We start from the raw sequence: 14773 nt of genomic DNA on the forward strand, positions 1-14773 counted from the left end.
ATACCCACAGGGAACCTACTGGTTCACACCACCCCTATCTGTACCCACATGGTATCTACTGGTTCACACCACCCCTACCTGTACCCACAGGGTACCTACTGGTTCACACCACCCCTACCTGTACCCACAGGGTACCTACTGGTTCACACAACCCCTACCTGTACCCACAGGGAACCTACTGGTTCACACCACCCCTACCTGTACCCACAGGGTACCTACTGGTTCACACCACCCCTACCTGTACCCACAGGGTACCTACTGGTTCACACCATTCCTACCTGTACCCACAGGGTACCTACTGGTTCACACCACCCCTACCTGTACCCACAGGGTACCTACTGGTTCACACCATTCCTACCTGTACCCACAGGGTACCTACTGGTTCACACCACCCCTACCTGTACCCACAGGGTACCTACTGGTTCACACAACCCCTACCTGTACCCACAGGGTACCTACTGGTTCACACCTCCCCTACCTGTACCCACAGGGTACCTACTGGTTCACACCATTCCTACCTGTACCCACAGGGTACCTACTGGTTCACACCACCCCTACCTGTACCCACAGGGTACCTACTGGTTCACAGCACCCCTACCTGTACCCACAGGGTACCTACTGGTTCACACCATCCCTACCTGTACCCACAGGGTACCTACTGGTTCACAGCACCCCTACCTGTACCCACAGGGTACCTACTGGTTCACACCACCCCTAGCTGTACCCACAGGGTTCCTACTGGTTCAGACCACCCCTACCTGTACCCACAGGGAACCTACTGGTTCACACCACCCCTACCTGTACCCACAGGGTACCTACTGGTTCACACAACCCCTACCTGTACCCACAGGGTACCTACTGGTTCACACCTCCACTACCTGTACCCACAGGGTACCTACTGGTTCACACCACCCCTAGCTGTACCCACAGGGTACCTACTGGTTCACACCACCCCTACCTGTACCCACATGGTACCTACTGGTTCACACCACCCCTACCTGTACCCACAGGGTACCTACTGGTTCACAGCACCCCTACCTGTACCCACAGGGTACCTACTGGTTCACACCACCCCTAGCTGTACCCACAGGGTACCTACTGGTTCACACCACCCCTACCTGTACCCACATGGTACCTACTGGTTCACACCACCCCTACCTGTACCCACAGGGTACCTACTGGTTCACACCACCCCTACCTGTACCCACATGGTACCTACTGGTTCACACCACCCCTACCTGTACCCACAGGGTACCTACTGGTTCACACCACCCCTACCTGTACCCACAGGGTACCTACTGGTTCACACCACCCCTACCTGTACCCACAGGGTACCTACTGGTTCACACCACCCCTACCTGTACCCACAGGGTACCTACTGGTTCACACCACCCCTACCTGTACCCACAGGGTACCTACTGGTTCACACCACCCCTACCTGTACCCACATGGTACCTACTGGTTCACACCACCCCTACCTGTACCCACAGGGTACCTACTGGTTCACACCACCCCTACCTGTACCCACATGGTACCTACTGGTTCACACCACCCCTACCTGTACCCACAGGGTACCTACTGGTTCACACCACCCCTACCTGTACCCACAGGGTACCTACTGGTTCACACCACCCCTACCTGTACCCACAGGGTACCTACTGGTTCACACCACCCCTACCTGTACCCACAGGGTACCTACTGGTTCACACCACCCCTACCTGTACCCACAGGGTACCTACTGGTTCACACCACCCCTACCTGTACCCACAGGGTACCTACTGGTTCACACCACCCCTACCTGTACCCACAGGGTACCTACGGGTTCACACCACCCCTACCTGTACCCACAGGGTACCTACTGGTTCACACCACCCCTACCTGTACCCACATGGTACCTACTGGTTCACACCACCCCTACCTGTACCCACATGGTACCTACTGGTTCACACCACCCTGATGTGTCCACATGGTACCTACTGGTTCACACCACCCCTACCTGTACCCACATGGTACCTACTGGTTCACACCACCCCTACCTGTACCCACATGGTACCTACTGGTTCACACCACCCTGATGTGTCCACACTTAAAAAGATGTCGCATGAAGCTTACTTCATTTTTTTTTTAAATAAATAATAATCTCACTGCATCAGCAATAGCATACACAGACATTTTGGCTTTGCAACCTTCTTCAGTGTGCGGGTACAAATATTTTCATTGAGCTGAGAAAAGCACCTTATAGTTGAAGTGTCTTCTTTCAGTCATAAAAGTGAATTTAAATGACTTAGGAACTGTGCACACTTTAGAGAGGTGTGTGGCCACTTTAGAGAGGTGTGTGGCCACTTTAGAGAGGTGTGTGGCCACTTTAGAGAGGTGTGTGGCCACTTTAGAGAGGTGTGTGGCCACTTTAGAGAGGTGTGTGGCCACTTTAGAGAGGTGTGTGGCCACTTTAGAGAGGTGTGTGGCCACTTGGCCACTTTAGAGGTGTTTGGCCACTTTAGAGAGGTGTGTGGCCACTTTAGAGAGGTGTGTGGCCACTTTAGAGAGGTGTGTGGCCACTTTAGAGAGGTGTGTGGCCACTTGGAGACACCAGTTAACCCTCTCACTCAAACCCTTGTCATTTGTTTGTCTTATGTTGCCCCTACACCACATATCCAGGAATAGTCTTGTTTCTCAATCCAGAGTATTTTCTTATTTCCTTATCAATAAACGTGGCAAAAGGACAACAAATGTCAAATGCAATTACAATCAACAGTGTAAGGTTTGAATTCAGTCTTGTCAGGTGAGTTGTTGTGTCCTGAACTTTGGTCTTTATAATTTCCCCATAATCTATCAGCTTTTCTCTTTAATTTGCTACCGTGCTTATGCACATATTTCTTCTGTAAGACACATTTCACTGTAGCCCTATCCATATAGGGCAATTCCCACGAGTGTAAAGGGTTAAAAGCAGCTTATAGTGTGTCTGCTGAAGTGTAGTGTATATACAGTTGAAGTCAGAAGTTTACATACACCTCAGCCAAATACATTTAAACTCAGTCTTTCACAATTCCTGACATTTAATCCGAGTAAAAATTCCCTGTCTTAGGTCAGTTAGGATCACCACTTTATTTTAAGAATGTGAAATGTTAGAATAATAGTAGAGAGAATGATTTATTTCAGCTTTTATTTCTTTCATCACATTCCCAGCGGGTCAGAGGTTTACATACACTCAATTAGTATTTGGTAGCATTGCCTTTAAATTGTTTAACTTGAGTCCATCGTTTCGGGTAGCCTTCCACAAGCTTCCCACAATAAGTTGGGTGAATTTTGGCCCATTCCTCCTGAGAGCTGGTATAACTGAGTCAGGTTTGTAGGCCTCCTTGCTCACACACGCTTATTCAGTTCTTCCCACTCATTTTCTATAGGATTGAGGTCAGGGCTTTGTGATGGCCACTCCAATACATTGACTTTGTTGTCCTTAAGCCATTTTGCCACAACTTTGGAAGTATGCTTAGGGTCATTGTCCATTTGGAAGACCCATTTGCAACCAAGCTTTAACATCCTGACTGATGTCTTGAGATGTTGCTTCCATATATCCACATAATTTTCCTCCCTCATGATGTCTTCTATTTTGTGAAGTGCACCAATCCCTCCTGCAGCAAAGCACCCCCACAACATGATGCTGCCACCCCGTGTTTCACGGTTGGGACGGTGATCTTTGGCTTGCAATCCCCCCTTTTCCCTCCAAACATAATGATGGTCATTATAGCCAAACAGTTCTATTTTTGTTTCTTAAGACCACAGGACATTTCTCCAAAAAGTATGATCTTTGTCCCCATGTGCAGCTGCAAACCGTCGTCTGGCATTCTTATGACGGTTATGGAGAGGTGGCTTCTTCCTTGCTGAGCGGCCTTTCAGGTTATGTCGATATTGGACTCATTTTTACTGTGGATATAGATTATTTTGTACCTGTTTCCTCCAGCATCTTTACAAGGTCCTTTGCTGTTGTTCTGGGATTTATTTGCACCTTCGTACATTCAAGTACGTTCATCTCTAGGAGACAGAACATGTTACCTTCATGAGCGGTATGATGGCTGCGTGGTCCCATGGAGTTGATACTTGCATACTATTGTTGTACAGATGAACTTCAGGTGTTTGGAAATTGCTCCCAAGGATGAACCAGACTTGTGGAGGTATACCATTTTTTTCTGAGGTCTCGGCTGATTTCTTTTGATTTTCCCATGATGTCAAGCAAAGAGGCACTGAGTTTGAAGGTAAGCCTTGAAATACATCCACAGGTACACCTCCAATTGACTCAAATGATGTCAATTAGCCTATCAGAAGCTTATAAAGCCATGACATCATTTTCTGGAATTTTCCAAGCTGTTTAAAGGCACAGTCAACTTAGTGTACGTAAACTTCTGACCCATTGGAATTATTATACAGTGAATTATAAGTGAAATAATCTGTCTGTAAACAATTGTTGGAAAATTACTTGTGTCATGCACAAAGTAGATGTCCTAACCGACTTGCCAAAACTATAGTTTGTTAACTAGAAGTTTGTGGAGTGGTTGAAAACGAGTTTTAATGACTCCAGCTTAAGTGTATATAAACTTGTGCAACCAGAGGAAAAAAACTCTAGACCACCTTTACTCCACACACAGAGACTCATACAAAGCTCTCCCTCACCCTCCATTTGGAAAATCTGACCATAATTCTATCTTCCTGATTCTTTCTTATAAGCAAAAACTAAAGCAGGAAGTGACTCGCTCAATACGGAAGTAGTCAGATGATGCGGATGTCAGGAACGTTTTGCACAGACGAGAATATGTTCCGTGATTCATCCAATGGCACTGATGATTATACCACCTCAGTCACCGGCTTCATCAATAAGTGCACCGACGATGTCGTCCCAAACAGTGACTTTACATACATATCCCAACCAGAAGCCATGGATTACAGGCAACATCTGCACCGAGCTAAAGGCTAGAGCTGCCGCTTTGAAGGAGTGGGAAACTCATCCAGAAACTCATCCGCTTATAAGATATTCTGCCATGCCCTCAGACGAACCTTCAAACAGGCTAAGCGTTAATGCAGGAGTAAGATTGAATCCTACTACACTAGCTCTGACACACGTCGGATGTGGCAGGGCTTGCAAACTATTACGGACTACAAAGGGAAACCCAGTCACGAGCTGCCCAGTGACGCAAGCCTACCAGGCAGGCTAAATGCCTTTTATTCTCGCTTGGAGGCAAGCAACACTGAAGCATGCATGAGAGCACTAGCTGTTCTGGATGACTGTGTGAGCACGCTCTCTGTAGCCAATGTGAGCAAGACCTTTAAACAGGTCAACATTCACAAGTCCACGGGGCCAGACAAATTACCAGGATGCGTACTCAGAGCATGCACGGACCAAATGGCAAGTGTCTTCACTGACATCTTCAACCTCTCCCTGACCGAGTCTGTAATACCTACATGTTTCAAGCAGACCACTATAGTCCTTGTGGCCAAGCAAATGAAGGTAACCTCCCTAAATGACTACCGCCCCGCTACTCAAGTCAGTAGCCATGAAGTACTTTGAAAGGCTGGTCATGGCTCACATCAACATCATCATCCCAGAAACCCCAGATCCATTCCAATTTGCATACCGCCCCCACAGATCCACATATGATGCAATCTCAATCGCACTGCACACTGCCCTTTCCCACCTGGACAAAAGGAACACCTATGTGAGAATGCTGTTCATTGACTACAGCTCAGCATTCAACACCATAGTTCCCACAAAGCTCATCACTAAGCTAAGGACCCTGGAACTTAACACCTCCCTCTGCAACTGGATCCTGGACTTCCTGACGGGGCGCCCCCAGGTGGTAAGGGTAGGCAACAACACATTTGCCACTCTGATCCTCAACAGTGGGGACCGGTGCGTGCTTCGTCCCTCCTGCACTCCCTATTCACCCACGACTGTGTGGCCAAGCACGACTCCAAAACCATCCTTAAGTTTACTGATGACACAACAGTGGTAGGCCTGATCACCAACAACGATGAGACAGCCTATAGGGAGGAGGTCAGAGACCTGGCAGTGTGGTGCCAGGACAACAACCTCTTCCTCAACATGAGCAAGACAAAAGAGCTGATCGTGGACTACAGGAAAGGGAGGGCCGAACACGCCCCCATTCACATCAACAGGGCTGTAGTGGAACAGGTTGATTCCTTCAAGTTCCTTGGTGTCCACATCACCAACAAACTATCATGATCTAAACACACCAAGACAGTCGTGAAGAGGTCACGACAACGCCTTTTCCCCCTAAGGCGACTGAAAAGAAAGATTTGGAATGGGTCCCCAGATCCTCAAAAAGTTCAACAGCTGCACCATCAAGAGCATCCTGATTGGTTGCATCACCACCTGATATGGCAACTGCTTGGCATCTGACCCTAAGGCGCTACAGAGGGTAGTGCGGTACGGTCCAGTACATCACATCCAGAACCTATATACTAAGCGGTAACAGTGTAAGGCCCATAAAATATAAAATTATTGTGTTACTTTTCATTTTATTTTTACTTTAGTTTATTTAGTAAATATTTTCTAACTGTATTTCTTGAAGTTAATTGTTGGTAAGGGCTTGTAAGTAAGCATTTTACGGTAAGGTCTACACATGTTGTATTAGGCGCATGTGACAAATAACGTGTTTATTTGATTTAATAGTGGATTGGGACTGGATTCAATTGAGGGTGGGCCCTAGTTAGTACCATGCTTGCACATGAAAGCGTAAACATTATTACCTTACAAAGATACCAGCAAAGTAGGACATACTGAACTTTTGTGGCTTTGTGAGTAGTTCCTGAATAATATGCTAATAGTTTTTCCCATTGTTACAATTATTTATTTTCATGTAACTGGAAAAATAAAGGAAACATCAACATAGTGTTTTAATAGGGTGTGGGCCACCACGAGCCTCCAGAACAGCTTCAATGCTCCTTGGCATAGATTGTACAAGTGTCTGGGACTCTATTGGAGACATGCGACTCCAATCATCCAGCAGTAATTCCATCATTTGGTGTTTTGTTGATGGCGGTGGAAAATGTTGTCTCAGGCTCTGCTCAAGAATTGCTACATTGGTATGACAATATAGAACCCCTAGTTTAAATAAACCACATGACACTGGAAGTGTCCCAAATGGTACTCTATTCCCTTCCTATATAGTGCACTACTTTATATAGAGCTCCACTTAATAGGGAATATGGCTCTCCTAAAGCCACTCATAGTCAACTTTTGTATTTCTGCCCAGTTGGGAACCTTTGACACTATTGAAGCAATTTCATGCAGTTTTATCCAGAAATTGTTGTAACTTTTTTTCTAGAGAGTTTGGAAAGTCTACCATTTGCCTATCGTTTGCCTAGTGATAGTTCCATTGCTCTGCAAGTTAGAAGTTGTTTTTTAAGCTCATGTACCTTTTAATAAACAATAGTTTCCCTTTTGGTGTTGCACCAAAAAGCTTCCTCCTCCATCACACTCACTTCACTACATATGTCATGTCATGAGTAGTGTGCATAAAACCAATTAAAAAATGACAGAATGCTGACTTTGTATATTCAATGCTGACTTCAAAATCTCAACATTTCGGTACTGATGTGGTCTCCTAAAGTGCTGCTCCATTTCCCCACCAGAGCCTCTGAGCCTGTAGATAATGATATAGTGCCAACTATGCCCCTATGCCAGGTAGCTGTAGGGGGCATAATTCAGGCTGACCATGTATTATTATAACCATAACACGCGATCAAGAGAGATTCAGCACTTTGAAGAACGCCTTTAATTATTTTTCTTTTTTCATTCCTTTCTACTTTTCCTTACCCTTTCTTTAACCCACACCTGAGACCCGCCCTGTCAGAAAAAATATGCTTCTACCTGCAAAATGAAAAAATACACCCTGCAAAAATCAAGTCATGAAGAATGCATCACTAGTGCTGTGTAAGGAAGGAAGGAAGGAGGAAGGGTGTCGACCACCACGCTTCTTTACTTATGTCCCCCCTCTCCTGAAGAACAGAAGAGGGATGGAAAGAGAGAGGGAGAGAGAGTGTGTGTTATGATGTTGCATCAGAGTTGCAGCACACACCACTAAACTGCCATTGCACATGCAAGCTGTTCAGTCGCCACGTTACACCCTTCCGCCTTCCTGTCCTTGCCACAGCCCTGCTGTGATGTGGTGTGCGTGTGTGTTTCACCAACACACTGATATCAAAGCAGTCTCAGCCCGTCTGTGTGTGAGAGATAGGGTTTCCTCATATAACAGCCCTCCTCCTCACCCGCCTCGCCCCGCTTCCACTCTCTGCCCACTCCAACTCACGGAGCAATCCATCACGGTGTGGGATGACTGGTTAAGTGCTTCTGTTTTGCGATGCTAACATTTGGCGTTTCCTGTGTTCTGCCGAGCCAGCACCTTAGGATCCGGGTGGGTGAGAGTAGCACAGCCAGCCGATTTTACTCTGTTTCTCCTATGGTGTGACAAGCAGACAAAACTGTGCCCAAAGCAGTACTGTTGTTGGCATTGACACTATTGTACAGTATGTGCTTGGTCAACACTCTTCAGCCCCAACGTACCCTTTACTTCTCTCTAGGAAAGGGCAACTATTGGTGGAGGGAGGATGTGAATAAGATTAGCTTTGTGCACAGCTGTCTCACTGAGAGGAGAGGGGTTAGACTAGACACACACACACACAGGGGTCCACCTCTTGTGTTGTGTGTGTGTGTGTGTGTGTGTGTGTGTGTGTGTGTGTGTGTGTGTGTGTGTGTGTGTGTGTGTGTGTGTGTGTGTGTGTGTGTGTGTGTGTGTGTGTGTGTGTGTGTGTGTTAGAGAGAGCTAATAGCTGACTTAGCAGAGGGCCAGGGTGTGCAGAAAACCGAGTGTGTCCCTCTCTCCTTACACAGTGCACCGGAACAAGGGTGTCGATTAGAGATATGTATACAGTAAGTATTCTATACATAGCTCTACATGTCTCATTGTTAATACAGAAGCAATGTCATTGTCAGATTTCACAACAAAGGGGAATCATTGTGGAACTCTCCAGTGGTTTCCATTTATGAGGCTATTTCTGAATGATATTGGTAAGGTCACTTTGACTGCAAATCTCACTTAATCACACCTATGTAGTTACACTGATGAAGCTCAGGACTCGTTTCATGGTTAAACGCTTTTGCAGTATTCACTTATTTATTTCAGCAGTGTGAGGCATTTCTACGAATGTTTGTGTGTGTGTGTGTAGGATTCTGAAGTTCCTGGTGGCCAAGAGGAAGTTTAAGGAGACTCTGCGTCCGTACGACGTGAAGGACGTCATAGAGCAGTACTCTGCTGGACACCTGGACATGCTGGGGAGGATCAAGAGTCTACAGACCAGGTACACACACACACACACACACACACACACACACACACACACACACACACACACACACACACACACACAAAATGAACCATTTTGATAATGGTTGTTGATTGTTGTGTGTTGTCCTGGTCCTCCCCAGAGTTGATCAGATAGTGGGTCGGGGATCGTCCTACCAGCCAGATAATAAGAAGGTGAGGAGTGAGAAGGGAGAGAAGACCCCTCCAGAACTGGACCTTCTGGACGAGCTCAGTATGATGGGACGGGTCATTAAGGTGGAGAAACAGGTACAGAGCTCCAGTATGGTAGATTGATTGCTCAGGTGCTTAGACAGTATAGTTCTGAGTGAATGTTTGTAGGAAACACTTCATTTACATTCCAGGCCTGTTTCAGATGGTATTTTCCTGATTATGAATTATTTAGGTCAGTGTCCCATACCCCTTCAAACATTCAGCTGCGTACCCCCTGTAGCACCATGGTCAGCACACTCTCAAATGTTGTTTTTTTTGCCATCATTGTAAGCCTGCCACACACAGTATACAATACATTTATAAATAAACATAAGAAGAAGTGTGACTTTTTGTCACAACCCGGCTCGTGGAAAGTGACAGACCTCTTATAGGACCGGGGCACAAATAATAATATAAAATAATCAATAATTTTGCTCTTTATTTTACCATCTCACATTTAAAACTTTATTTGTTCATCGAAAATTGTGAATAACTCACCACAGGTTAATGAGAAGGGTGTGCTTGAAAGGATGCATTTAACTCTGCAATGTTGGGTTGTATTGGAAAGAGTCTCAGCCTTAAATCATTTTACACAGACAGTCTGTGCTTGTATTTAGTTTTCATGCTAGTGAGGGCCGAGAATCCACTCTCACATAGGTACGTGGTTGAAAAGGGCATCAGTGTCTCAACAGCGCGATTTGCCAAGGGAGGATACTCTGAGGATACTGTGAGGATACTGTGAGGATACTGTGAGGATACTGTGAGGATACTGTGAGGATACAGTCATCTGTTTCGGGAAAGTACCTGTGTTATTGCCCACCCAACTCACTCAGGTGCTTCGCTATATCTCATTTGACATGGTCCCTATGCTTGAATTCATTTGCACATGAAAAATTATACAATGATGGAAAGACCTGTGTGTTTTCCTTGCTAATGCAGACAGAGAAGAGCTCCAACTTCTTAATCATAGCCTCAATTTTGTCCCGCACATTGAATGTAGTTGCGGAGAGTCCCTGTAATCCTAGATTCAGATCATTCAGGCGAGAAAAAACATCACCCAGTAATGTGAGAAACTCGTCATCATGCAAACGGTCAGACAAGTGGTAACGACTGATTTCTTCCTCTGAAGAGGTGTAGCAAGGATCGGACCAAGATGCGGCGTGGTAAGTGTCCATGGTTGTTTATTTAAAAACATAAACTGAACACTATGAATACAAAAACAATATACGTGAACAAACCGAAACAGTACCGTGTGGCGACAAACACAGACACGGAAACAAACACCCACAAACAAACAGTGAAACCCAGGCTACATAAGTATGATTCTCAATCAGAGACAACTAACGACACCTGCCTCTGATTGAGAACCATACTAGGCCGAAACACATAAATCCCAAAATCATAGAAAAACAAACATAGACTGCCCACCCCAACTCACGCCCTGACCATACTAAATAAAGCCAAAACAAAGGAAATAAAGGTCAGAACGTGACACAAGTGAAAATTATGGTCAGTAAATAAAACTTTAAGCTTGTCTCAATTTTTTTTTAAATGTGTAAATACTTTGTCCCTTCATAACCAGCGCCGTTCTGTATGTTGTAAAAGCGTTAGATGGTCGCTGCCCATATCATTGCATAGTGCAGAAAATACACAAGAGTTCAGGGGTTGTTCATTTTCACTGTAGTGTCCAAAACGTCTTTCAAGCTGTCAGGCATTCCCTTGGCAGCAAGAGCCTCTCGGTGGATGCTGCAGTGTATCCAAGTGGCGTCGGGAGCAACTGCTTGCTTGCACGTTACCACCCCACTATGTCTCCCTGTTATGGCTTTTGCGCCATCAGTAGAGATACACATCTTGACCACCAAAGTCCATTTGATTTCACAAAGCTGTCCAGTACTTTAAAAATATGCTCTCATGTTGTCCTGGTTTGCAGTGGTTTGCAGAAGAGGATGTCTTCCTTAATTGACCCCCCCATAAACGTTAAGGACATATACCAGGAGCTGTGCCAGGCCTGCCACGTCTGACTCATCCAGCTGTAACACATAGAATTCACTGGCTTGTATACGAAGCAGTAATTGTTTCAAAACATCTCCTGCCATGTCACTGTTGTGTCGTGAAACAGTGTTGTTTGATGAAGACATTGTCTGGTATAGTTTTTTGGGCCTTTTCCCCCAGCATTGTCCCAGTCATATCCACGGCAGCTGGAAGAATGAAGTCCTCCACAATAGTATGGGGCTTACCTGTCCTAGCCACTTGGTAGCTCACCATAGAAGACACTTCTAGCCCCTTCTTATTAATGGTATCTGTTGCTTTTATACATGTCTTACTACTCGAAAGTCGTCTTAATTCTCACTCATAAAACTCCTGTGGCTTATTTTTCTAATTGGCATGTTTTGTCTCTAAATGTCTGCGCAAGAGTGAAGGTTTGATCGAGTTGTGAGAAAGTACTTTTGCACATATAACACACTGTGGTTGAGGAAAGGCACTACGTCCAATATAAGTGAACCCCGAATCAATGTAGTTCTCATCATATTTGCGCCACTTCGACCAACGTCCCTGTCTGTTGTTCGGTGCTTTCCCAGGTAAGGGGGCAGTAGCTCTTCGGCTGCATCAGATTCACAACTGTCAGTGTCCATGCTAGCTGGGATAACAACAAATGTAGAATTACTGATGTTAGCATTGGATGTGCTGTGGAAGCAGAACAACGTCTGTCATCGACAGGTGTAGTACTGCTGGTAGTAGCAGTACTACCAGTAGAGCTGGTATGTGTGTCTATGGACGCGGGCCTTGCTTTTTTTTAACCATTCATCCTTTTTCGAGCAAACGGAATGAGCAGCAGCTACGATTGGCTACATACGGACCGATAGTGGAATTCCTGCAAGAGAGTAACGGTTAATGTGATTGGATGTAAATTCTTTGACTAGGCTACCTGTATTTGATATTGTGTTGTTATTTTGCTGAACACTAGATGGTTTAATTTTATTTTTGGCAGTGAACCGAGGCTACTCAGGCGAGAAAAAAACCTCACCCAAATGTATAGCCCCGTTGGAAAAAACATATGGAATGTTTGAAAATGTGAAGAAATAAAATAAAATAAAAAATATATTTAACAAAAAATGTGTTTATTATAATTTTTTGAATGTGAATCACGTTTTATTTTGCGTGGCCCCGATGGCACTGCGCGTACCCCTGGTTACCATACCTGGTTTAGGTTATTCTGTGGTAATTACTATGTAATAACCTTTTCATTTCATTTGTAAGAAAATACCAGGTAAATGATAGACTGTAAAATAATAATGTCTATTTGACTTTATTATTCCATTGTGTATATTAGTACATAACATTGGGGCCAGTGGCGCAATGTCTGACTACGGATCAGAAGATTCTAGGTTTGACTGCTGGCTCGGCACTGTATTTAGTTGACCAAAATCAAGCTCTGAAAAATATTTAATTTACTCCTGAGGTGTTGACCTGTTGCACCCTCTACAACCACTGTGATTATTATAATTTGACCCTGCTGATCATCTATGAACGTCTGAACATCTTGGCCATGTGCTGTTAGAATCTCCACTTGGTACAGTCAGAAGAGGACTGGCCACCCCTCAGAGCCTGGTACCTCTCTAGGTTTCTTCCTAGGTTCTGGCCTTTCTAGGGAGTTTTTCCTAGCCACCATGCTTCTACACCTGCAATGCTTGCTGTTTGGGGTTTTAGACTGGGTTTCTGTATAGCATTTTGTGACATCGGCAGATGTAGAAATAGCTTTATAAATACATTTGATTGATTGATTTAACATAGCTAGTACTAATAACATAGTTGAACGTTGCATTTTTGTGATATATGTTTATCTTGTGATTTTGGTATAGCGTTTGTATCTTGTTGTTTTGTCGGTGTGTACAGGTGCAGTCGATAGAGAACAAGCTGGACCTCCTTCTTAACTTCTACACCCAGTGTCTGAAGAAAGGCTCCTCCAACTTCACCCTGTCCTCCCTGTTGGAACCAGACCTGACGTCAGACTACCACAGCCCCATGGACCACCGTGACCTCTTCCCCTCTGCCAACACACTCAACATCTCCCACTCAGAGTCCAGCAATATGGAGTGACTGGTAGTGTACTCACTGACTGGGGCTGGGGCGGGTATGAACTGGGCCCACCACTAGACCCTCACCTCAATGTTTTTAAGCCCTGAGATGTCATGTCACTATACTGGACTGTAGCAGCACTCCTGGAACAAGCCTCTATGCCCATATCTATTTGCAGTTGTAACCCTTGACCTTTCTACTGATCACCAAACCAATTTGATTCCTAACTTAAAATCCTCTTTCTAGGAATTCAAACTCCACACTTTAGAACCCACACTTATTAGTTCCTCCCTCCACATATTTAACATCCTCTGCTTCATATGTTAGAGCCACCAATAGTGGAGAATTCATCATGCATTCCTCTCTCTATTTTAGTGCTGAGCGATTAACCGAAATGTTGGTTATTGTTCACCAACGTCAGGTCAGTTATCTGAATTCCATTTCATTCTGTTTTTATCTGTGAGCTCAGAGATGAATCATATTGCCCGAACTGTGCGATGTAGTAGGGAGTTGTAGTTTCCAGCAGGCCAATGGACTCTACAAGGTATCGAAAGCATTCCACAGGGATGATGGCCCATGTTGACTTCAATGCTTCGGTCAAAAGAACCATACACCTGTTTAGGAGAGGTGCTGGCCAGCAGAGTAGAACACCTGTTTAGGCGAGGTGCTGGCTAGCGGAGTAGAACACCTGTTTAGGCGAGGTGCTGGCTGGCAGAGTAGAACACCTGTTTAGGAGAGGTGCTGGCTAGCAGGGTAGAACACCTGTTTAGGCGAGGTGCTGGCTAGCAGAGTAGAACACCTGTTTAGGAGAGGTACTGGCTAGCGGAGTAGAACACCTGTTTAGGCGAGGTGCTGGCTAGCGGAGTAGAACACCTGTTTAGGGAGGTGCTGGCTAGCGGAGTAGAACACCTGGCTAGCGGAGTAGAACACCTGTTTAGGCAGAGGAGTAGGTGCTGGCTAGCAGAGTAGAACACCTGTTTAGGAGAGGTGCTAGCAGAGGCTAGCAAGAGTAGAACACCTGTTTAGGAGAGGTGCTGGCTAGCAGAGTAGAACACCTGTTTAGGAGAGGTGCTGGCTAGCGGAGAACACCTATTTAGGAGAGTAGAACA

The 14773-nt window shown here is 45.3% G+C and overlaps 1 protein-coding gene across 1 annotated transcript in view; it reads left to right on the top strand.

The window, feature by feature from the left end:
• The window catches only part of LOC135553278 (potassium voltage-gated channel subfamily KQT member 4-like), a 137744-nt gene extending 124059 nt beyond the window's left edge, over positions 1–13685 (top strand). The window contains exons 12-14 of the mRNA XM_064985448.1: positions 9241–9372; positions 9500–9644; positions 13482–13685. Of these exons, the coding sequence (XP_064841520.1) occupies positions 9241–9372; positions 9500–9644; positions 13482–13685 (481 nt within the window). The remainder of the gene's footprint in view (positions 1–9240; positions 9373–9499; positions 9645–13481) is intronic.
• The last annotated feature ends 1088 nt before the right edge of the window (positions 13686–14773 follow it).

The sequence above is a fragment of the Oncorhynchus masou genome, chromosome 13 (genome assembly GCF_036934945.1).
Source record: "Oncorhynchus masou masou isolate Uvic2021 chromosome 13, UVic_Omas_1.1, whole genome shotgun sequence".
Taxonomy (NCBI): domain Eukaryota; kingdom Metazoa; phylum Chordata; class Actinopteri; order Salmoniformes; family Salmonidae; genus Oncorhynchus; species Oncorhynchus masou.